General features: G+C 28.3%; 2 protein-coding genes across 4 annotated transcripts in view; one reads left to right on the top strand and one right to left on the bottom strand.

The window, feature by feature from the left end:
• Positions 1 to 5: 5 nt before the first annotated feature.
• Positions 6 to 16,703, top strand: LOC129965926 (transmembrane protein 243-like). 2 transcript variants are annotated; one of them, XM_056080214.1, is made up of 5 exons: positions 6 to 200; positions 8,675 to 8,767; positions 9,265 to 9,315; positions 10,867 to 10,971; positions 14,599 to 16,703. In XM_056080214.1, exons 2-5 carry the CDS (start codon positions 8,687 to 8,689, stop codon positions 14,710 to 14,712), a joined length of 351 nt encoding a protein of 116 aa, XP_055936189.1. In that variant the 5' UTR covers positions 6 to 200; positions 8,675 to 8,686; the 3' UTR covers positions 14,713 to 16,703. The 2 variants fall into 2 exon arrangements, with proteins under 2 accessions (XP_055936189.1, XP_055936188.1); XM_056080213.1 differs by lacking the exon at positions 6 to 200 and adding an exon at positions 437 to 565.
• LOC129965922 (cyclin-D-binding Myb-like transcription factor 1) overlaps positions 16,687 to 26,672 on the bottom strand; it is a 56,364-nt gene continuing 46,378 nt past the window's right edge. For both annotated transcript variants that reach the window (XM_056080208.1, XM_056080209.1), the window contains 4 exons: positions 20,959 to 21,188; positions 19,785 to 19,997; positions 18,004 to 18,085; positions 16,687 to 16,832 (listed from right to left, as the gene is read on the bottom strand). In XM_056080208.1, the coding sequence (XP_055936183.1) occupies positions 16,732 to 16,832; positions 18,004 to 18,085; positions 19,785 to 19,997; positions 20,959 to 21,188 (626 nt within the window). In that variant the 3' untranslated portion in view covers positions 16,687 to 16,731. The remainder of the gene's footprint in view (positions 16,833 to 18,003; positions 18,086 to 19,784; positions 19,998 to 20,958; positions 21,189 to 26,672) is intronic.

Consider the following 26,672-nt stretch of genomic DNA (forward strand, 5'->3'; position numbering starts at 1 on the left):
TTTTATTGCTTTTTCGAAACTGCTTTGCAGGTGTATATTACAATTGTTTTTGACAATTAGAAATTCATTAGGAATTTGTTTTCATTGAACTTTGAGTTTAATTACAGTTTTAATATTTCTGAGTAAAAGATGATAAACTTGATACAGTTGTTATTTAGTGTAATTGAATTTTAACCAAAATTTCTTAGATCGAAAATCTGGTAAGTTCTGTACGCAATTGCGGATGAATTTGATTTCATTTTCCTTGTTTACTTTTTTTCTTTTTCTGTACAAAATTCCTATAAGGACTAGAAGGATTAATTATCTGAAAATAACTACTAAACAAACTTCTACTAGTGATAGTGTACTGATAAATTATTACTCACCAGTTGAGAAGGTATTCTTGATTTCATTTAATTTATCTTATGAAGCTTATCAATGAATATTTTGATAAGTTTATTGCTATCTGATATAGAAACTTTCATTTATTGTGTGCATTGTATCCGTCACAAATGTTCGTTATATTCTTACAAATATGGGTAAAAATAGTTTGCATCGTGATAGACTTTTTTCTATTGAAATTCAAGTGTGTACAAATTATATTTTTTTTCTTTAAAATATATATTGATTTCTTGCAATTTTGTCGATTATTTTTGTTCAGATTCCAATTCATGCAACTGATTTGAAAGTTTTTATTTCATATATATTTGCGTGTGTTGGAGAATGTATTTTTATAAGTTCTATTTAACCTTCCATTAGTTGTAATCTTCTTTAATAGATATCATCATTCTTAAATGATCACACTATATATCCTGAATACAAACTCTGTATCATGATATGACTATCCAAATATGATAAACTTTCCTTCATAACTAATATAATTAGTTATAAAAAATATAATTGAGTATTCTGTAAAAAAAAAAAAAAAAAAGTTAAAACTACAGAAAAAAGGATTTACCCAATCTGGGTTAACTTGCATCAATATTTCTAGTATGTTTTTCTGTGTATTAAATCCGGAGAATATAACCTTTCTTCACTTTTAGAGTAATTTTATGCTGAATTATGTATTAAAAGTATGTTTTATAGTCATGAAAATTTCTTCTCCTTTAGATTGGTGTATTATAATGCAACTATCATTGAAGCTTATAAAAGTAATCAGCATTACTTTTATAAATTTCCATGTGTCATATTCTTAATGGAAAATAATTTCAATAGAATAGGATATCTGTTTTTAATAATAAGTTACTTACAAAACTATGATCTTTGTTCTTGCATTTTTTAAGTGTTTTTTTATAATCTTAAAAAGAGTTTTCTTTTCATTTTTTTAATAATATTAGAAGGAATTTTCTTATTTAATATGATATGATCTAAATTTTTTGTTCAGTTTCAAAAAACAAGAGTCTTTTTAGTTAGGATCTTCTAACATGGAAAATTTTACATAATGAAATAAACCTAAGGTTCATTTAATAATTATTTTTTAATTGCTGAAGGAAAAGCTAAGTTTACTATTGAGGATAACCAATAAAAACTTTAATGTGAATACAAAAAAGAATGACAATTATTTAAAAATTTAAATTGTTGGTTTGGTTATGGTCTTTTAAAATAATTTATTTTTTTTAACATAAAGAAAATAAATGAAATATTGGAAAGGGCATGAAATAAAAAACTTGATATCAGAGTATTTTTCACTTGAATAGGCATGTTTATGATATTTATCCTCATTTGAAATGTTGTTGTTAAGTGAAATACAACTTATGAAATTCTAATAAATGTAAATGTGCTTGTTGATATATTAACAATTCAAGCTTTTTAGTCTGTTTCTTTAATATTTCACAGATTTCTGCTAATGAGTCATGTGTGTCTCCTTAGATGCAAGAAATTAATGCTTTTTATACTTGATAATATTGAGACTTGAAATTTTTGTTATATATCAACTGCAGTATAGTAGTTGAAGTAATTGATTTATTTATTGGTGTAATAAATGTCATTCTTCGCAAGAATATGAAGGATATTCAGTGCTTTACATTTCATATGTTCTACTTATCATGTTTATCTTACAGTTTTTTAATTAATGTTTAAACATTATTTCCTTTTGTAATTTTTTGTCAGTACATGCTGGTTTCTTTTTTTAATTGTTTTGCTTATTTTTTACTTATATAAAAATAACAGTATTGATTAATTAGGTACTGATTTAGTTGGTTATATTTCAGAATGCTACATTTATATAGAAGAATTGTTTTAATATTGATTTTGTTTAAAGTTCTTAGCCTAGAAATAAGAGATACTTAAAAACTTGAATTAAGCTGGTAGCTTAGTGGTAGCACTTAGCGCTCCCAATGCAGAAGTCTGAGGTTTGATCTTCAGGCTGGGCAAGGTCGACTTAGCCCTTCATCCTTTCAGTTGGTCGATAAACTGAGGACCAAGCATTCTTGGGAAGGGAGGGTTATGCGTTGGGCTGATCACCTTACCGGGATGTATGCCTTGTACCCCAGGGCCCTCGGTCAAGAAAGCAGATATGGCACTGTTGTCTTTGGTTCACATGGGCTGTTGTGCCACTGAGTTTAGATTTTTTTAGTAAAAAAGTTTCTTTTCTTTAATTATAAACCAAATTTCACATGTTAGAAAATATTTATAAACCACTTCACATGCGAAATTAAAGAAAAGAAAGTCTTTAAAAATTAGTTAAACTACAACTTTTCTTTTCTATATTGTTTTAACCCATTGTGAAATCTGTTGTTGTTGCTAATGTCCGTGGCCTGACTTAGTCAGACCAAATCCAAAAATCCGTTTAAAAGAAGAAAGTCAAAAACAAAGAAGGGAGAAGAATAAATTTATCTCCAAAGAAGTCCTAAACAGTCTAGAATATGTTCAGCAGAGGCCTGATGTTGGCAGCATTTTGGGCTAAAAGGGTAAAATTTTTCACCCTGAGAAAAGAAAAGACATTTAAGGTGGCCACTGGCAAGGCGCGACAGGCAAGTGTTGGTTTTTCTATCACAAGGAAGAATTAAGGACTGGCCTAGCTTATTGGCCCTATACCAATCACAAGTAGGGGGAACTATCCAATCCTTCTTATTTAGGAATTTCGCCTGAGAGAATAGTTCTAAGTATGTGAGCTCAGCAGAAGATGAAGTCGCTAGGCTGCTTCCTTTCTTTGCCAGCCTGTCTGCTATTTCGTTACCATGTAGATCCACATGAGATGGGATCCATTGGAAATGAATATCATGTTGGAGTGAAATCAGCATCAACTTCGGAAGAATAGGCAAACTTGCTTTATCTCCCACATAGGTCCAATTGTTAAGGTGTTCCATTGAGCTGCGGCTATCAGTAAGAATCGAAAGGTTCTTATAATTATTTTCGTGTAAAATGGTCTTAAGTCACTCATCGATTGCTAGAAGTTCACTTCTAAAAACAGAACAGAAGTCTGGATTTCGTTGGAAAAACTAGAGAACTAGACTGTGGAGTTACAATATAGATGCCACTACTTGCAAAATTGTCGATTTTGCTGCCATCAGTATACAATTTAATGTCGCATTTAAGGATTTTATTAATAACTTCCAAGGCCAATTGTGTAAGGTGTTCTGATGCATTTTTCTTTTTATTAATGGGAACAGGGAGGTTGAAATGAAAGTGAACCCAGGTAAGTTCTTCAGTTGGATTCATACAGGAATGAAGAGAACGTGGTTCTACATTTTTAGGAATTACATTCTGAGACAAGACTTGACTAAAGGGACTATTTTTCTTAAGTCTCTGGAGGTTAGTCCAATTACTTAGATATTTTGAGGTGTTGTTTTGAATGCCATAACTGGAAAGTTTGTTGTAATATTTGATTAGGTTAGCATGTCTTTTAACATGGAGAGGTTTCAGGTCAGCTTCATAAAGGTCAATATCTGAGGAGCAACTTCGTTTCAGACCAGTTTTTATATGAACTACACTCAGCTGTACCTGTTCAAGTTCGAATTGGAGGCACAGCAATAAATTGGAAATCCATATTCAAGTAAAAGTCTGATGATACCTAGATAAGTAGTTCTAAGGGTAGTCGCGTTAGCTCCCCTGTCTCCACCTGCAATATATTTAAGGATGTTTAATCGTTTTCTTGCTTTTGAGACGATGTAATCAATGTGCTTATTGTAAGTTCAGAATCCAAAACATATCCTAAGTATTTTGGGTGTTTTTCATATGCATGTTCTTGATTTTTAAGCATCAATTTTGGTTTGTAGTTGTATAAGTATTTATTGGTTGTAAAAAAGGTGGTAATCGATTTGACAGGATTAAATTTGAGTTTAAGTTCTGCAGCAACCTCGGACAAGGCCTTCAAAGACTCATTGGTGCTCAAGTCTTTTGACTTGCAGAAGCTGCACTTCCCTTCTTATGAATCGGTTGAATGATTGTGAAATCTAATATATAAAAATGAATTTTTGTTTGTTTGTATTTTATGCCCTTCCGTCCTGTTCAACCAATTGCAATGGAACTTGGTCAAATCATTGCTTGTCTCTCTGCGATGGTTATAGGCAGAGTACAGTCATTATATCTAATATATAAAAATGAATTTTTGTTTGTTTGTACCTTATGTGCTGCCACATCGTTCAAGCGATTGCGATGAAACTTGATGAGCTTATTGCTTGCACCTACATGAAGGTTATATTTTAATACTGAAGAAACACGGATAGCAAACGCACATGTCATTCAGAGTTAATCGCACATATATCAAACAAATTAAAATTATTATGATTGATGACAATCAATTTAAGCGAAATGAAATCGAAAATCTTTAGAGCAAGCACTAATCTTTTTCTTTGTAATAAATAATCATCTACACAGGGTGTTGTAATTCAGCTTGCACGATATTTTTTATATTATTATTGACCGCACATATTATTGAGAGTTTATCCCACACAAACAAAATAAAATTATTATAATCAATGGCAATCAAGTTAAGCTATATATAATGGAAATTTTCCAATGCGAACAATAATTTTTCTATTTATTCAGTGAATCGCCAAACTATATTTCGGTTATACAAGCGTGTATTGTGTGGATTGCTTCGACAAAAAATATGTTCCCAAATGTTCGTCACTCAATAGATCTACCAGCACAGTACGTAGAAATAAGCCAATTTGTGCTTCTCAAACAAACAAGGAACGACAGGCAAGGAATAAAGCAGATTGCTTACAAATTGCAAATTCACATGCTTCAGAATCTCAAGATCAGCATGTGGCAAAAATCGAAAAACAATGTTTATATGCTACCTGATCACAATCAAAAGATCAATATGCGGCAAGAAGCAAGGGGACTATTTTTGATGGAAACTCAATTTGAGAAGATGTACTCATTCCCATTATTCCCACTGACATGCCTTTTGATTTCAAATGACTGCAGTTCCCCATTTGACTTGCATTCTCGATGACCATCAACAAGGCACATGGTCATTTGTGCAAATTGAGCATGGCCAGTTCTATGCGAGTGGGACTGCCAAAAAAAATTTTTCTTTTTGCCGACGAAACTATTGCCGAAAAACTATTGTCTACACTAAAGAACTTGAATAATAATGTCAAAAAAATAGAATAAATATTATTTGTACTTCTGCTTTATATATCATTAAATTTCAATGAATGTATTCATTGCCAAAGAGAAAATAAATAAATAAATATCATTCTTTCTATCATTCCTAACTAAACAAGACATCCGTTTTAAATTTCAAATAATATTTCCAAATTTATTTCATCTATGGCAGCAATGCGTCGGGTACCAGCTAGTAATAAATATATTCTAACAGCATAGTTTTTTTTGGGGAAATGGAATTGCATGTTGAAAAGCATATGAATTGTGGTAGTTTTATAATGAAAACTTTTGATTTACAATGATAAGGATAGAGGGAGATTTTTTTTTTGTGTGTGTTTGAAGTTCTAATAAGAATAGTGAAACAATACTAGAGATTTACCAACTTGTAAAAAAAAAGAAAAAAAGGGTTTTTTGAGGGATGCTGTCTTCTTAAATTCTTCTAAATTTTGATGTAAATAACTGTAAAGTGACAGATTCTTACATGCTTTAAAATTGTATTTTCATAGGGGAGAATTCCGTATAATCATAGTAAACAATAAGTCCATCCTTGCATTAAAAATATTTTCTTTAATTTTATAAATAGTAGACACCAGCTTATAAATAGTGTGCATAAGTGTATACAGGGTGCATAACATCATTGTCCTTAAAAACTGCTTTTTTTTTTATTGATCTTTATATAAGGGCCTTAAAAAATGTTTATTTTTCTTTCTAAAAAAAATAAAAATTTCACCACGTTAAAAAACCAGACCAGAAATAACTAAATGTGTTTTCTTTGGAATGTCTAATCTTTCACCTCTAAAAGGATCTCAACGAATCTGGAATTCTGTTAGAAAAGGGTTTTAGGGAAATACTGATGTTATGGAGAAAATATATTCTTTCACCTCCTTTTGCTTGTTTGAAAGAGGGAGGGGGGTCATTTCATTTTAGGGATAATTTTTTGCCTTCCTGGTTATTTTTAACTGTGGTTTCAACTCGTCATTGAATGCTTTTCTATGCTGGCATTTTTTCTTTCCTGTTTGCGTAGTTGTGTAATTGCAAAAACTTCAAACCTGAGAATTTGGTGAATCTCCACGTTTCAGACCTCTCCAAGTTTGGGAAACACCTTTTTGACATTATGTTTGTTGGTGAGCATGATAATTCAAATGCTTTGAGCTAGATAGATAAAATTTGGTATATAATTCTTTAGATTAAATTTGAAGATTTTTATCAAATTTTTAACAAAATCCATACAAAGAAAGTCTGGCTCTTCAGATACGAGTGAAATTGATAACTTCAAAAATAAAGATCTAAATAAATAAAGTTTGGACAGTATCAACTTTTAAACTCGCCTATCATAAGTTAATATTGTTGGTATATCGGCTTGCATAGAAACATGGTAATTCAAAGATTTAACAAATTAGATAAATGAAATTTGGTAAATACTAAAATTCTAGTTCTGTATCATTTATAATAAAAATTTGAATTAAAAATGTGATAATTTGAAAATAAAAAAATGAGTACTCCTGCTTTGCCATAATTTATCTGTGTAAGAGTGATTCCACTTTATTGGAGTGTGTGCAAGAATGTCTCGGGGGAGCTGCTATCATGCATTACTGAAATTTTTCGGCTATTTTTTTTTTCAAATATATTAATAATGACTCATTTTTTCCTTTTTATGTATCTGATATTCATAGAATAATTATTTTATTTACTTATTTTTAAGTTACGAAAGAAAACTTTCACATAAAATTATTTCTTTGCGAAAAAGAAATATTCGATGAAGTAATATGCTTTTCAAGAATGATTGTCAGTAGCTGGTTTTAAAAAAAGTTGGAATGCATAATAAATAGATCTCCAATCAATTTTGCATCATCAAAATATGTCTTTTTTGGTATTTGTGCCATTTTGCTGTTACCTCAGGAAAGATAAAAGTATGAAGATTATTGTGATGCTATTTTAATGGAGTTCGTAGATTTTTTTGGAAGAGGGGGGGTGCTACATAGATGTTATTCATATCCTTACTTGACTTTAAGAATTAATTTTAAGAAAATGAGATTGTATAAGTACTTTTATACAATCTCATAAGATAATTCTACAACATCATGGAGAGTTTTGAAAATTATTTTCATTATTTTCCATAAACAAGCATCTGATGAAAGTGGATTCATCATTGATAAATATATATATTGAAGTAGGGAATTTGAATGAAATAATCATGTTTCATAATATTAGTTTATAACCATGTAAAGCAATCTCGCAGTACTAAAATATTGAGAATATTATCAGTATGAGACCATTTAAAATATCACATTTTCTGAGAAAATAGATGGTTACGAAATAGTTGCAAATGACATAAAGTTACTCTGATTTCTTAATGTTTCTATAGAAAATAAAATTTCTTTTATGAAAGAATATTGCAGAAACTAAATATAAAGCTAATGTACTTTTTCAACTAGCTAGAAAGTCTTCTATATTAACAAAACCTAATGAATTGTGGAAAATAGAATCAAGATCTAAAGAATTAGTAATTGCAAGAGCTTAGAAAAAATTTGTAAAAAGAAACATTTTTTAAAAATTTATATTTCTATATATCCAAGTTTTGTTTATTTATGTTTTTTTTTAAATAAGGAATTGAAATGTTAATGAACTAGAGGTATAATGTTTTTTAATAATATTGTTGATTGTAGTGTAGTGAAATAATTTTAGAATGCTGCATATTAGTACTTGAATAAAATTTTTCAAGCAAAACTTACATAAAAAAAACATTTAAAATAATTTATTTTCACGTTGGTGAAAAATATTTGACAATTATTTGTATTATTTTATGTTTATAATTGATTTCCTACTTAGTTAATACCCAGCTTAGTTCAATTCGTTGTCACACATAAATATCTATAATTAAAAACTTTTACCTTAATATTTACCTTAATAAAGGTGATTATAAAGTGCTTACTTTTTACAATAAAATTAATTACATAACCTGGTATATATTATTTCTGACTTTACAGTCTTATTCCATTTGTCATTAGTCCATGAATGAATTTTTGTTCTTTGAAATATGCTATATTTTTTTAAGTTGATTTCTTCTTTTATGATTCAGTTTGTATCTCATTAATTATGACTTTCGGTTTTAATGCATTAACTTTTTTTTAAATAGAATTTAACAGAAATGGCTGATCATCGACATGACTATTCTCCTTCTCTTGGGCAAATGACAGATAAGCCCTTGTTTGGAGTTTCTAAATGGAGAGTAAGAATTTTTACAGTTTTTTTTTTTTTTTATTTGTATTGAATTTCTTCATAATCATATTCAATCTTTCCAGATTGTTATAACTTGAAATGATTTATGTATGGCTTTGTTTATTTTAAAAAGTCATTGTTTATGTGCAATTAATATTATAGTACTTGAATATGTTGATTGCATTTATCTTTTTAACTATTTATGTATTGTCTACTTTAAATCTGCTTTTTTTACTTGGACTTCAAATTAGTATTTATTTTCTCTGGAAATCATAAATAGAAAATTATGAGTATTTTATTAGGATTTTAGATATGAAAGTTAAGATTGTTAATATTTTCAAGAAATGAGAGAAGTAAGGTAATAATTTTTATTATTTAATATCTTAATCTGCTGCAAAGTTTTTATATTGTGTAATTTGAAATTCTTATTTTGTATAGTTGCTAATAAGAAGACCATTAAAAAGAATTTTTTATTTAGAGGAAAAGTCTTAAACCATTTATTTCCAGGATCGAGTTGTACACACGTCATTTGCAGTCTTGACATCACTTGCTGTTGCAGTAAGTATTTGCAGTTTTTGCATTTCATTATAATTATTGATTAAAGGATTTTGAAATATTCAAAACCACACAGAATCATGTTTTTTAGTCACTGTTTGGCTTCTTCAGTAGCTTTATAGAATTAACTAAAATTGTTTATACAGGTTTTAATTAAACCAATATAATTCAAAATACACATAAAGATATGATTACATTTAGAAATACAAATATAATGACAAAACATTTTTTTTATTATTATTATGATGACAGTTAGTACTGTATATAATGCACATTGCAAAAATTCTTAACCATTCAATAACTATGTTTGCTGTTTTGGGTTTCATCAAAAGAGTTAAAAGAACTACTAAAATAAAGTCAAATTGTTTGTGTTGAGAATAATTAATGTAACAAAGAATGCAGACAAATTTTGAAGTAAAAATTCTTTGTTTGGATTGATTGAATATTTCTTAATGTATTTATAAATATTACTTAGAAATTAAAATTACTTTTAATCTTGGAAAGAAATTACTTTAGATTAAATTTTTTGATAGATTGAAATTAGGAATAATTTCTGGTCAGTTACCCAGGACCTCTAGTAAGAGTTTTAATAAGAAATGCTAGTAAATTCTCAGAAAATAGATTTCATTTCAAAATGTAAATGCTGTTCAAGTTTAACATTCTTTAAATCTAAAAATTGAAATTTTTTTATATTTAATATAAAATAAGAAAATTTACAAATTCACAAGAATTTAAGTTTAAAATTTTAAGTTTTGGTTTTCTTTTAAATGATAGCCATACCAATTACTTCTTTCTTTGAAATAATCTTTCCATTTTCCTTAGATATCCCAACCTCAAACATGATTCTGACAACTGTTTGAGATTTCTTGATTGAATTTTCTTGGCTCAAATTGTGCCTAATACAGAATTGTTCAAACCATACTGATTAACAACATAAAGTATCATCTGTTCATTTTTTCCTTTGACTTAATATTCCACTTTTTTATGCCTCATTTTACTCATCCAATAAAAACATTATTGGACAGTTTTCTGAGTTTTAAAAAATAATCATCTTAATTTGGAATGGTTTTCTAATTTTTTTAAAAAAATTGTTTTTGTATGTGAATATAAAAAAGTCAAATGTTTGATTTTTATTTAAAATATTTTCTGATGGCTATTGAAAATTAGGATTCAAATTTTAATATTTTGATTTATGAATTAACTGCAGTGTGTAAAATCAGAATTCCCCAACTCTATGAATAAAGACTAATTTGTAACATTTACAATGTTTTTCTCTTTTGATTAAGTATATAGGTTATAATTTATTTTTTTGTTACTTTCCCTTTAGCTGGGCACAAATTTCACCAATTGTGAACGAAGCGTAAATTTAGAGGAATTTTACATTATTTGATGATTTTTCGCTTGCGTCCGGCTAACGGATTGTGAACCAAACGCGAATTTCGCGTAAGAAATTTGATGGAATAGTACATTATTTGACAATTATTTCAGCTAATGGAAAAGTACAATTTTTTTGTGTGTGTTGATAAAATTGTAATATTTATTTCATTTTGATAGGTAACAGTCATAAGTGCTTTTATTTACCCACATTGGCCTCCTCTACTGATGAATGTATTCTTTGCTGTTTGTATTTCATTAATGTGTATGTCTCATATAACATTGGTAAGTTTGCTGTCTCGGTTGTTGTAATAAATGATTTTTTTTAAAATTTATTTTTGAAATATAGCAATTGCTTGTTTATACTACTTTTCAAATGTAACATGAAATGCATTTCTATTTAAGTATGTGTGAGGATATAATTAACGAATTTGACAATTTTGAATGTCCAGATGAGGTGAACAGAAGCCTGTTCAGCTCTGAACAATTTGCGCATCTCTCCAAAATGTATTATAGTTTTGTCTTCTCACACAGAGGGAATTTATAAAAGTGCTACTTTTATAAGTGTTGCTGTGATAATCCTACATATTTATTATTTAGAAATTTATGATTAATCTCTTGTAGTGTAGATTTTTCACAAAGGAATTTTCGTAAGTGTGCCTTTACCTTAAAATGGATCTTTCCGGAAATATTTTATTATATAGCATATATTAAAATTTGCTGCAAAGAGTTCTTTTAATCCTATTCTATGTGAGATAGTTTTAGTCAACCTTTTACTTCCTGTTTGTATTGCTTAGTTTTTAGCTTCTGGCCATCTTAAAAGTATCGCTGTAATCTTAATTGAAGTTGATTTAACAGCATCTCGTGTGGGTAATAAATGTGAAGGTTGAATGAGGCAGTTGGATTTCAGTACAACTGAAACGAGACAGATTGTTCTTCACTTATGTAGAAAAGAGACATTACAAATAATAAAAATAAAAACACTTACAATATATAACAAATTTTAATAAAACTTTTGTAGTTTTCATTTTTTTTATTCTAATGGCATTCCTAAACAAAGCAATTTAGGGGAAATTGAATTGCTTCAGACAGAAATAACAGAAAAACATGAGATCTAATTATTCTATTAGAAACAATCTACAATAATTGTCCTTTTTGTTAATGTTTAAGAAAGAGATGATCTGGCTATTTGAAAAACTTTCAATATCATTAAAAATGGTTTTAAAAGCATAATTGTAAATAATTTTTGCAAGCTTGATTTTTTTTAAACAAATGTTTGTGTGCTAATATGAGTGAAATTAATACAAAATTTTTGGTTGGATGGAATGTTAAAAAAGCTTTCTAACCAGGGAAATTTTGCGGAAAAATAACTTTGATATCTCAAATGTTAATGCTGAGGGCTTCATGCCTGAGGCTTGCCTTTCTTTGAAAAGTTTTGGATGAGTTTCTTTTCAATTACATACTTGTCAGGAATACAAGTTGTTTAAATCAGAGAAAGATGTCCAAATAATTGAAAATGCAACAAGATGACAGTCAATTTTCCTCTTTTGTGAATTTCAAGCAACTAAAAAAAAAATGATTGTATTTCAATAGAATTTAACAACTTATTGAATTTAATTGATTTTGAGGAATTTAAATTATTTAAGAATTGAGCTGTTAATTTTTTATCAAGATATTTAGAAAGTCAAAATCTTATCAGAAATTAAGGAAAGTAATTAAGATTCTGATGTTGCTGGCATTGTTCTAATGGAATTTCTGTTGAGATTGAAAACTTTCAAGAAGAAAGGTATGTTGCACAATATTTAATTTTAGATGAATTTTTTTTTTTTAAATGTGGGGGAATAAAAAATTTTTAAACCTTTCAACCGTTTTGTAAATGTATTGTCTTTAAATAAAGGGTAGAAAAACATAGTCATCCAACTAATTTTTTTGACATTAAAATTCTTGAAACTGAGTGAAGATGATTTGGCTGTCATCACTATACTTCATGAAACAAATCTACGTACTCCATGAGAACAACATCATACTCATCTTCATCTTTCTGATGCAAGAACAACAGAATATGTTTCATTTTTTTAAACACTTTTTAGTTTTTTTCTGCCAGAACAACTTTTACTGATGCATAATTTACTAGAGATCTATTCATTGTGCACAAGTTTCCAATATACATTTTTAAAAGTCTACTGACAATCTTGCTTGAAAAGTATAAAACTTCATCATATATTTCTTTTCTGAAATGTAAACTTTTCAATATGTTTGCTTTTACACCTGCTTTTCACTTTATATTCTAAAAAAATCTATGTAAATTCAGAAAAATAAAAAATCTTTCCAATTTAATATAAATATTAACTAAAAATTAAAGTAATATGCAAAAACTGTTGTATTTAAATTATTAACATTTAAAATGTCTCAATATTTTGAAGCATATAGTAGTGTTTGTTTATCATGTATTTAAAAGAACATTGTATGCTTTATACATTTATTATTTACTGCATGAAGTTTAATGTGCAGAAAATGAGAGACATTGCTAAGCAGATGAGATGCCGTCATATAAGGACACCTTCAGGATTTCCATTTTTATATGTTCAGAAATTAATTTGAATCAATATCTCAGGATTGGTTTTGAATCAATTTAGGAATGTGATTGATTGGTTTTGCTAGAAGTGTAATCTTTAAAATTGCAGTTTTTTTAAAGTTTAAAAAAATTGGAATATTTTAAATACAAAGGAAGCCATGTTTAGCATGATGCCACATTTCACCATGCTAAAATTCTACTTTTTCAATAATATTTTAGGGTTTTTAAGTAAAATGGAGTTTATTTTATATATATATATATATATGGGTTCGCAATAATAAAAATTCCTATATTGAAGCATCAAACAACCTCATTAAAAATTTAATTAAAAATGAATTTCCTAGAAATTACTGTAATGTCAATTTTTTAATTAAATGATGTATGGTTTGGGATTAATCCTTTGGCTTAAATATAAATAGAACTTTCCTTGCATATTAGATCACTCAAAATATGGCGCTGGGAGCCTACAATTTTTTACCTAAATTACCGTTAGCTTTGGGTTTTTAAAAAAAGCGGGAATCACAATCGATAGCTTAAAATTTCCTTGACTGCTGATGGTATGTGCTTGCCTTTTCGTTTTTTTTTTAGTGTTATTTTATGGTATTTTTGTGTTTATTGTTATTGTATTTTTACTTAGTAGTGGTTATTTTCTTCTAATTTGTTGTTTTGTATTTTCCTTTCTGTTAAAATGGTATATCTCTTGGTCCTAATTTCAGGGGATTTTCGGGTCACGAGGAATCATTATTAGACTATTGTCTGCATTTCCTTCACAGAAAAAATCCCTTTCTTTGAATCCCTGCCTGAGGGTGACCCTTGAAAAAGTCTTCAGGCCGGATTCTTTTTTTATATTTTTTTTTTTTCCTATTAACTTGATTTTAATACTTTTGTATCACTGTATGAAGCTATTAAGAAATGAATATTAAGATGCAAGGCAACTTATTTTCATCAGTATTCTACTGAAGCATATTTAAAAAATTATGAAATATTTTTTTTATAGTTGTCAATTGGCAGGGTCACTATATGAGGCCCCCTCCCCCCAAATTTTTTACAAATTTATATGTAAATACAATATGCATAACCATTCCTGCAGTCAGTTGTTATTTGTCTCCTTTTGAAGGGCTTGCATGTAGTTTGTAGTATTATAATGGTCACATAACATGTAAGTAATCTATATGTAGTTATAATTTTGTTTATTAATAGTTTATTTTTAAATAAAAGAACTAAGATGTTTCAAAAACCTCATTTTACATTATATGTCAAAATGACAGCTGCAGTAAAAGCAGATATACAATAAATTCTCATAAATCTAGTGTTAATATATCAATCTTTTCTTTTAGATACACTGGTATAATGAAGGAGGAGTTGATCCAAAGTTTCGTGTCTTAATTTATTGCAATACAGTACTTATTCTTTTATTCTGCATATGTGCGAATTGTTACTATCATCTGTAAAGTATTGCTGTCAACAGTATTGTAATCATTCCAAGTGTTTATTATTATTTTTTAAATCAAGTATAGTGTTCTCAGTATTTGGTATGTATGTTTCTGTGAATCTCAATTGGGAAGTACATGCACATGTGGAAATACTTATTTTTATTATCTTTTTTTTTTTTTACTTATACTTTTTTTATGTTAAGCAGCAATTGTAAGAGTTTTGTAGTCCTATAAATGTTTACATTGAAGTATGTTCTTAAATGCAAATTACATTTAGAAATTGGAATAAATATATATATATTTTAAAACTTAAAAATTGTTTTGTAACAAGAAACATCGAACATCATAAAATAATATTGCAATTTTATGTAGTAAAGAAATTCATGTTTTGTATGTTATTGTTAGATTTTTTATATTTCTTTTAAAAGTTTTCCTACGTGTTAGTAAATATAAATTAACAAAGTGTTTTTTGTATATAAGTATTTTATGTACATGAATATTTTTCTTTATTTTTAGCATTTTGCAATGAATGTTTTATTTAACTAAAACATTTATATTTTTCAAAGTATTCTGAAACTGGCATTAAGTTTAGGTTTGATTTTTTTTAATTATCACATTTGATGATATTATTTATTAATGGGCACTTTGTTATATGGAAGCATTTGTAAACTTGTATATGAAATATTATAAAGTGTTTTTACAATTTTTATTAACTTAACTAGTTATATAGACTGTTTGATATCAATATAACTAAATTTTGAATACTGATTGTGATAATATTTACTGTTTTGCCAAAGAAAACTGTATATATATTAAGTTTCAATGTCAGTACCAACTAATGAATTTGAGAAATGTTATGCTATATTTTATAAACAAGTTTGATTAAATATATAAGTTGTCTGAGAGAGAAGATACTCTTTCCCCTTAGGTTACATGTTATTCGTATGAATTTCAGCAGTTGTTTAATTTGTAAGAATGTCATTTAGAAATATGTTACCATTATTGCAACTTCATCCTATGCTGTAATTTTATAATGTAATGTTTGAAGTGCCTCAAAGTTAATGCAGTTAAGAGAAAAAGCAAGCGTTCATTTTCACATCTTTAAAAAATGTTATTTGAAAATAATAAAGACAATGATTTGCCACATAAATACTTTTCAATAGATGAAAAGCAACACATTATTATTAAAGATTTAGAATGTTCTCATCAATAGAATAAAAATTTCTGCAAGTAATTTAATGCGTGACGAACTTGTATAATTAGATCATAGTTTAATGGCATATTGTTATTGTTGTGCTAGCCATTATAAAGGAGAAAAGAAAAAAAACTTTAAAGCTGTAATTTTTAAATAGTCATAGAAATCTCAAATGTAACATGAAAATTTTATGCCTTATTTATTATTAATCATTTCTAAATTTTGTAGTTTAGATTTAGTGTAAATATTTTAAAATGTCAGATTTTGAATATGATACAGTTTTTCTATATAATACTTGTGCCAAATCCTTTTAGTTTTTATTCATCAAATGTAATTCAGTAGAGAGTAATACTAGTATTTAAAAATCCATAACAGTCAATGAATTATGATATTTAAAATGTGCATTGAAAGAAGATGGTAATTTTTATTTATATAATATGTAACTGATAGAAATATTGATCCTATGCATTTTTTATGTAAATACTATTAGATTTTTATTTTATGGATTTACTGATAAGAAATTAAAATGCCATTCATGTTATGTGAATTTTTATCAACTTCTTAAACTATACACATAAGTATAAATTCTTGATATTATTTATCTGGATGATATTGGTATTTCATACTTTTTATTAAAATGCTAACTCTCCTCAAGAATCATGTTTTGTAATTTAAGGCAAGAATTAAATGCATGCAAAGCAATACTATGTGATAAATCATGTAAAGTGTTGATATCTGTGATAAGTCTATTCTGGAAAGTTTTATAAGTAAAAATTTAATATAATTATTACATAAGGTTGAACAACATGATATTTATTTTGAATAGAACATTCTGTATATAATTAATTTTGTGCATGATCCAGATGGTCATCAGATGTTTGTTTTTCTGATTCTGTGTCTGAATTTGTTGTGTCTGGACTTCCATTTGCTGCCAGCATTGGATCTAGAAAAGTCCATATAAATATATGTTTAATAAAATTATCTTATTTGCAATAAAAATTGTTTTTATTAAAGATGGTTATAAATCAATTTTATGCAGTTGACTGCATATAAATTTTAATAATTTCTTGATTTATAGTATTTGAGTATTAAACCACTTTAAAAGTAATAGAAAAACTTTAATTCATCATGATATTACAGAGTGGTAGTTCAAATTTTATTTTTGCAAAAGTTTTTTTGCAATTTCAATCATAATGAACATCTAAATACTACATACTAAATGAACATTTAAATCCAGTACCAATAATTTCAGACAATTAAATATTAATGAATGGCTTTGCCAATAAATTTAAGGAATTTATTTTATAACAACATATAAATTGTTAGTGCCACTTTTAATTAATATCTAGCACCCACCAAAAATAATACAAAATATTTCTTCTGCGAAAATAAACTGTTTAAATAATTAATAAAGAAACGCATCTGGCTTGGTATATATATTTTTATGTTTTATTAATTTTCTAGAATAAATGGGCTATAGTTTTAGCCTTTCATAATACTGACAATTATGCAAAAATTGCAAGGGGGATTGTCAGTATCTCCTCCCTTCCAATAACAATATAGGAATACTACAAACCAAACAATGTATTTAAATTTTAAGAAAATGAAAACTCCTGCCTAAATATTTTATTAAATTTATCGAGTCATAAATTAAATAGATGTAACCTCTAATATCTATGGTTACAAGAGATGCACAAAATAGTGAACATCAGCTTTCAAACATTTATCAGTTTGGTGAAATGCTTGTTTAAGGTAACTATTTCCTTACACATTACATCCCCCCCCCAAAGAATCAGTAGTTTAGTAGATATGGTGTTTTATATATAAAAACCTGGAGGTATAAGCTGACAAAATCTTTGTAGCATGACTCCTTGTCAAAGAATATAGAATTACCATCAAATTTATTAATTGGTCTTCTGGATTCTTCTTTGAGCATATCACAAACACATTTTTTTTTGTAACAAATCTGTGAAAATTAAGCTTATTTTTTTATAGATTTTTCAAATGCTAGATCAAAAAACTCGATTGATTATTGTTCCTTAATCATTAAAGCTACAGTCATGAACATTGTAGAATTTGTATGCAAATTGAAATAGACAAAAAATAGTTATTACCTGCTGATATTAGATGATTTGATTTTTGAGCAACTGATTCAATATCAACATCTTGATGCATTACTACACCTTCGTCAATAGCCTATAAAAAAATTATGATCTGAAGGAATATTTTATTTACAAACAGTTGGAATGGGAATTATGAAGGGGTATATGTAGTGAGTATTATATGAAGATAACAAATATACTGACCAATTCAAATTTTTGAGATTTGCAATTAAAAAAAATAACTCGAATACTTTATAATATTGGAACAAGCAGCACATCTATAAGTAAAATCCCTTAAGCATTTTCAACAGTATTGTGATAGGGATTTTTCCAACATCCATATACAAAGAAAATTATTTGAATGTTGCAGCAAATCTTGTGATGTAGGCTTTGGCAGGCCACAATAAGAATAATTTATAAGCAAAATTTTACATAAATAGATTAAAATCATAGATAGAAATTTCTCAATGAATTTTTGACAAAGTTGAATATTTATTTATATGATACAAACAATATATAAATCAACAGTTATATTAGTTGCCTCACTGTCGACCATATTAATGGTATTTATTTATGTCAATTAACTTTGATTAGCTACTATTCTTCACTATAACACTTGCAGAATAAATAACAAGCATTCTGATTCATTAGCAACACTAACTAAGTGTCAAATTGGCCCCGCTGTTGAGGCTGGGGCTCTGTCTTCTGATATATCTCAAAAATAAAAGGGATAGGTGTCCACTGATAACATATCTAGTGGCCATAAGGTTTTACACAGAACAAAAATTGATGAAATAGATATAATGATTTATATTGGAGAACTATTGTTGTTTTCTTTCATTGAGAATATACATAAAATAGTGCTTTTAAGATTTCTAAAAAAAAAAGTAGATGGAGAGGTGATCATTGCTGATATATCTAGTTACAAAAAATTCTCATATGAAACAAAGTAGCAAAATTGGAACAGCAGTAGAGACTGGCTTTTTAGTTTTTATTGTTATTTAAAACATATATAGTGGTCGTTACATTATGATCTCTTACCATGGTATTGCACCATGATATAAAGTTTAAAGATTGTGATTCGAATTTTATGGCCATTTTTATTAAAATCCAAAGATTTGTATCCCAGAAGTTTTGCCTGAATATCATGATACCAGATGAGCAATATTTTATTACAGTTTTATTAATTTTTCAGTAAAGACTTAAAAGTATAAATTTACAAATTTGCAGTCTGCCTTCATCAATTTTGGTTCATATTAAAAATTTAACTTTATTTTAATATATTCAGATTTCTCTTCATTACTGATGTTTTACCACTTGATTCCTTTTACTTTGTATTTATCAACTAGTACTCAGAAATAATAAAACAACTTTTACCTTAAATATTATGAAAGGATTAAAAAAATATATATTGTAATACTTTTATACTTTAAGATTTATTGATTTGCAGTCTTTTATTTTTGTAATAAAATGAACCTAATATTTCATTTATTTATTTGTATCTTCAATTATATATTATGATGATATTAACAATAATAATGCAGTAACTCCTGATACATACATAAAACAGGTAAGTTAAAATGAAAAATATCATTTTAATCTATATTACATCGCTTTCAATAAATGAGTGTTATAATATGGACATGCCTATTTAGAAAATTTACAATACATTTCAGAAATTTGCATTCAAATAATATTTAATTACAAATATTAGTTACTTAAAAAGGCCATGCACTTAAATATCAAAAAGTATTAACTTTAATATTAAAAAGGTAGAATTTTTGTTAACCTACTTGAACACCATATGACTCTACTATAAGAGAGGAATCTGCACCTTCTAATGCATTAGAAGGCGAAGGAGGTGCTGAAGGGATCTGAGTGGAAGCCAAAGATGTTAGAGTCGATGTATTAGGATTACTGATAATAATATGTGGGGCATTCATCTGAACAGTTACATTTTCATTCATATGTACTGCAACATTTTCATCCCTTTCCATTGTTTCCGGCTGCAAGCAAATATTTACATATTTATTCTTCTGTGCAGTAATAATCACATAAAACAAAATGGGTTATTAAGGATTAGGTTAAAATGATGGAATTATTTTGTGATATAAGAATGAAAAAGAAAATTGAAATAATTAATTAAAGAAATTAAAATAATTCCATGAATAATGAAGCTATTTTTAGAAAAATTATTTTACAATTGAGAAATATAGAGTCTAAGAAAGAACAAAGTGAGAGGGAGATCAATGGCATTATCTAAATATTAAAGTTTTTCTAACTTAAAATTATTCATTACCATTTTTGCATTTTAGATATAAAAATAAATTTGGATTCTGTTCTGAATCACTCATTAAACAGAAAGCTGTTTTTCCTCCTTTTATTTTTACTCAGATGCTAAGCTTGATTTATATAACAAAATCTTCATTAAAAAATATCAATTTAGATTTATATACAAACTTTTCTATTATTTCCTAGCACTAAATAAAAGCAACTTCAAAAATAAGTTAATTCTACTGAAGTAAATAAAAAAAATTCTTCACAAAACTAATTTATGTTTCTGTGTACTGAATAATTTTAGAAAAAAATATCTACAGAATATGAATAAAGTTTTCACAATCGGTTTTACTAAATCAGCTTTAATAAAAAGTTGTTTTTTTTTTGTGATACTAACAACCGTTTCGAAATATATTATAAACAGTTAATAAAAATTTTTAAAATGTAGGTTGAAAGCAACATTTATTATAAAAAAAAATTAAATTAATTTAGAAATAAAATAATTTGAAAGAAATTACTCAAGAATGAGCTTCAAATGAAAGAAACAAAATGAAAAACTTGAGCTCTTTAACTGTCTAGCAACCACACTGACAAAAATTGAATGACATATTAAAATAAAAATAGAAAAGTTAAGAAAACGTCTCCTTATTACTTAAAATTTCAAAATGAATTAAATGTATTATAACATACTGGCATTGCCTGTATAATGATCTGATTGTGTGGAAGAGCTGTGGAAATAGGTAAAGTTTGTTGAGCAGGAGTTGTCAGAAGAAAGGTGTGAGGAGTTGATGTTAACTGAATATTCTGAGGAAGGAGAGTCTGCAAAACTGGACTAACAGTAACTGAAGTGAGTGGAGTTGGAGAGTTTACTATGTCTACACATTGCCCATTTGTCAGAGAAACAACAGGAGGTGGAAATCCTACAAGATTAAAAGAATTTTTTCTTAAATAATTATAATGAAATATAAAATAAATAATATTATATAATAATTATAATAAAAAGGCAATTGTCCTAGAATTAAGATATAAAAAATTATCTTAAGTATAAAAACCCTTTTAAGGTATAACAATACTATTTAAATATATACCTTTAATAGTATACAAAACAGTAAAATTTTTTTATTTAAATTATTTTCTACTTTTTAATCCTTAACTTAAAATTCGATATTATAAATACTCTAGAATCTTGAAATAAATTATTTCTACTTAAATATGGCACTATGGAGTTAATTAAACCAATTATAATATGTTTTAAAATAGGAGAATTATTCTATCTGGAGTTAATTATATTATATTCTAAAAATATCAAAATGGTAAATTGTATCAATAACACATAAGAACACAACATTTTGAAACTGTAAAATGGAAATGAGTAAAAGGATTGATTATAATATTTCTTCATAAATATGAAATGTGTCATAAAAGATGAATGTGTAAAAAACATGTAAATTTTTTGCACATTTTTAAAATTTTAGAGATATCAAATACTTAATTTAAAATAAATTTTTAAGAATCTAATTGCAATGCAAGTTGATAAATTAAAATAAGAATATTTCCAATATTTAAATATAAGAATGTTAAAAAACACAAAATGACATGCAAATGAAACTGACAATTCAAATGCTGAATTTCATTACTGAATATAAGGTAGTAAACTCAAATCTATTAATAATGCTAAACTTAAAATTTTCACTTTGAGATATAATTTTAAAAATATAATTAATGATCCAATCCACATCTATTAATAAAAAATTCAATCAATAAATTAAGTCTATTTAGTACAAAATGCAGATACCAAGCAAAAGCATTCAGTCTCAAACACTCTTCAAATACAAATATTGTTTATGCAGGAATAAGAAAGACTAAATATTTATTATTAGATCTTTCATATTAAATATTTATCTCGAATCAAAATTTTATAAATAACTAACAAAAAAACAGATAAATGTAAATTTTACAAATACCAGGACTGTTAATATGAACTTAACACATTAACATCTTTTAAGAACAGAATAACACACCCATTAGCTTTTTCAGCGTTTGGTCTTGTGTACATTGTCACGAAAAGTACTTCCACTTCTACTGAGAAAACTCAAGTCTTGGAATTCTTGAAAACGAAATCGGAACTTTTTTTGGCGAACCTTGCGATGTGTGGTGTTACAGCTCCATCGCATATGTTTATACTAAAATTCCTGCATATAATTCTGTAAATAATTTCAATTAAATAAATGTTTTAGTATTTTTCAGATTGGCTCTCTTCAGTGTTGATGACTGACTGATTTAATTTAATAGCAACTCGCATTAATGTCGATTCGTACTTTCGATGTGACTTCATTTCACCGAAAAGGGCGATCGCAGGCGAGGTGAGTAATGCATGTTCATTTTCATTGCTCATCAGTTTTCGATTGCCACATAATTTGGTGCCCGAACAGGGACGCTGGAATTGAGTCATAATATATGTTTCGATAACTGCAAAAGGATTTAGTTGGAACTCTAGCTGTTTAAATATTTAACTGGCTCATTAAATAAATATTTGAAATATATTAAATGAAAGTGATTCGAGTATTTTGAATATCTTATGAGAATATATATCTACTTTGGATTTGAAAGTAAGCGAACATTGATAAAATAGAAGAGAGTATTTTAAAATCGACATTATTTAAGAAATTGCTTTATTGATAAAGTTGAACTGAATATATCTGATATAATTTGGGTTAGAGTATGATACAATTTTAGAGAATACAGGATTTAATAATGATCAAGAATGGTTAAATTTATTCGATTCTGATAACCATGAATTGTGCATTTCTTTATGAATAGAATTTATTGAATTGAATATTACATTTTATTATTGAAAATAAGAGTGCATGTCATATTGAGTATCTATTCACAGTTTTATTAACATTTAAGTTAGTATATTAACATTAAAAATGGAAACATTAATTAAACTAAGAGGCTCTTATCATGGCTGTTTCACTAAATTTACTGAAAAATTGGAATTATTTTTGGAAACGAAAGCAGATGATTCTGATTTATATGTTAGTAACATGAGTCAGTTAACAGAGAAATATTTGAAAATTCAAAACTTAGATAAAGATATACTTGATTTAATCAAGAGGGATATTACGTGTACCGAGAGAAGTATATGTGAAGAAATCGAAAACGCCGAATCTTATGAAAATAAATTCATATATTTTAAAACGAAACTAGAATGCTGCATAAATAGATCTGACAGCGAAATTGATGCACATTCAATTAGTGAAAAAAGAAATTTTAAGTTGCCTAAGATTGAAGTGCAAAAATTTGATGGGACTTTAAAGGACTGGTTATCTTTCTGGGGATTATTTAATAAAATAGATTCAGATCCTGATATTTCGAATGAAGATAAATATCAGTACTTGATACTGTCAGCCCTTAAAGGTTCAAGAGCTAGAGAGGTAATCCAGTCTTTTCCCCCCACGGCTGAAAACTATGTTGAAGCCATCGAATGTTTAAAAGCGCATTTCGGAAGAGAGGATGTCTTAGTGGAGGTCTATGTAAGGGAACTTTTGAGCTTGGTATTAAATAATGCTCTGAATAATGAACATAAACTTCTGTTAATTAAATTGTACGACAGAATTGGAACTCAGATAAGATCTTTGCAGATGCTGGGTGTAACAAGTGATAAGTATGCGTCCATGCTTTACCCTTTGGTCGAGTCGTGTTTGCTTCTTGATCTTTTACGAATTTGGGAACAACATTTGTCTCCGATAACATTTAAATCAGATGAGAAATTTAACAAGTTAGAAACGTTAATGAAATTCCTAGGAAATGAAATTCAGGGTGAAGAGAAGATTAACTTACCCAAAAGTGGGTTTCGACTAGAACATAAGAACAAGAAAAATCAAGCAATTAAGTCTTCTTTTAATCGTAATAAAAATATTACCGTGGGCATGGAACTCTATAGCTCAGTACAAAGCAATACAGCCTCGAAGAACTCTCAATGTGTATTCTGTGATAAGAATAATTTTAGTGCTGACTGTAGATATGCTCAAAGTTTACCAGGTGATCAAAGGAAAGATATTTTAAGGATAAAAAGGTGATTGCTTTAGGTGTTTGAAAATTAATCATATTTCTAGCTCTTGTAAATCCAGAATAAATGTTTAAATTGTGAGATTACACATTATCTTTTACACAATAATAGTCAAACACAATCTCCCAAGGAAATAACAAAATCTAAACCTGATAATGAAATCCCGTACAAGATCAGACGATGGCAAATGTTTCGCCTTCAACTCATGTTTTTGTTGCAGACTCTTGTAATTCACTTAAGAGGTGAAAAGGGTAAAGTGAAGATAAGAGCAATAACCGACTCAGCTTCTCAAAAGTCGTACATTTTGAAAAGTAAGGCGCAGAGACTGAATTACCAACCCCACCGAAGAGAAAGTCTGCGACATTCCTGGATTGGTGGAGTGAGTACAGAGGTCTGACATCACGACGTTTAAAGAGCATTCCTCACTGACTTCGATATGACTTTAAACAGTAACTTTGAAGTCCTCGGCCAAGAAACAATCTGTGCAACAATTCCACCTGTTGCGAATGGTATGTGGATGAAAGGACTTTCAGAAAACAATATCCATTTGAGTGATCAACACCATGGACCCATAGAATTATTGATTGGAGCAGATGTTGCCGGAAAGCTTCTGACCGGAGGTTATAAGCTCTTACCTTCTGGTTTAGTTGCAATCAAAACAAAGTTAGGATGGACGGTCATGTGTCGTACAAGAAGAGAAAAAGGAGATGAAAACACAGGTCTGATTGTTACTTCAATGCTGGCAGGAGGAATTTCTGAAACAGATTTATGGAATCTTGATATAATAGGAATCAAAGATCTAGCTGAGAAACAATCAAAGATGGAGAAGGAAAAAACTTCCATGTAGCATTTCTCGAAAACACTGAAAAGACTTCCTGATGGTCGGTGTGAAGTGTCTCTTCCCTGGTTGGAAGGGATTTAACCACCTGCCAATAATAGAATGATTGCGGAAAGAAGACTCAAGGGAACAATTAAGATTCTTCAAGCAAAGAATCTGCTAGAGAGCTATGAAGATGTCTTCCTCAAATGGCTGAAAGAAAAAATAATAGAACCTGTGGATATTACAAGATTAGATGATCTTCTTTGCACATACTTACCTCATTAGGACGTGATTAAAGAGAATTCAACAACAAAGATTCGACCGGTCTTTGATGCTTCAGCAAAACTGAAGAATGAATTATCTCTGAACAGCTTCTTGAAAAAGGACCTAATTTAGTGGAACTGATTTCGAGCATTTTGAATAGATTCCGACTTGGAGCGTTTGTCACAATCGCTGATATCAAGAAAGCATTCCTCCAGATAAGTATTAATGATAAAGACAGAGACTATCTAAGATTTTTATGGTTTAAAAACGGAGATCATGACAAATTGAAGATTTATCGCCATAAACGTGTGGTATTTGGAATAAACGCAAGTCCGTTCCTCCTTGGCGCGACTATTTCGTACCATCTAGATCATGTTCCTGAACATCTTCAAGGGGTAGCGAAAAAACTGAAGACTTCTATGTATGTTGACAATAGTGTCACAAGTTTAGATACCATAGAAAAAGTAGAAGCCTTTATTGAACACTCAAAGGAAATAATGATGAGTGCTAAATTTGATTTGAGAGGATACAGATTTAATGAGGACAAATCCACCTTCCAACGAACTGGCGAAGAATACCCTGCGCATGAAGAAAATGTCTCAGTGTTGGGACTTGAATGGAACCCAGAAGATGGCACATTAAGACGTGCTTATAAATAAGATGTTTTTGATGCAATTCCGTTAACTAAAAGATCAATATTGTCATCAGCAAATCAACTGTTTGACCCTCTTGGAATATTGATATAAGACTGTTGGAGAGCTAAATTGTCTTGGGATGCTGAACTATCTGATGAATTTGCCAAAAAAGTTTTGAAACTGAAAAAATATTTAACTTATGTTGGTAATTTAACAATCCCTAGAAGACTGGTAATCAATCTTAAAGAAAGAAACAATCTATCATTCCACGTTTCCTGTGACGTCTCTCAATTAGCATATGCAACCTGCATATATTTGAGAAGCGAAAATGAAGAGGGGGTTTCCTGTCAACTTGTACAGTCACGATCCCGAGTAGCTCCATTAAAATCTGTAACAGTTTCCAGACTGGAATTGCTCGCGTGTAATATAGGAATACGCCTCATGACAACAATCAAACAAGATTTACACATGGAAGATGTAACTACATTTTATTGGACAGACTCAATGAATGCTTTACATTGGATTAAAAATGAAGAAGTTTGGGGAGTTTTTGTCCTGAACCGTGTTAGAGAAATAAGAAACTATAGTTCAAAAAGTGAGTGGAATAATATTC

Source organism: Argiope bruennichi, chromosome 4 (genome assembly GCF_947563725.1).
Source record: "Argiope bruennichi chromosome 4, qqArgBrue1.1, whole genome shotgun sequence".
NCBI lineage: Eukaryota > Metazoa > Arthropoda > Arachnida > Araneae > Araneidae > Argiope > Argiope bruennichi.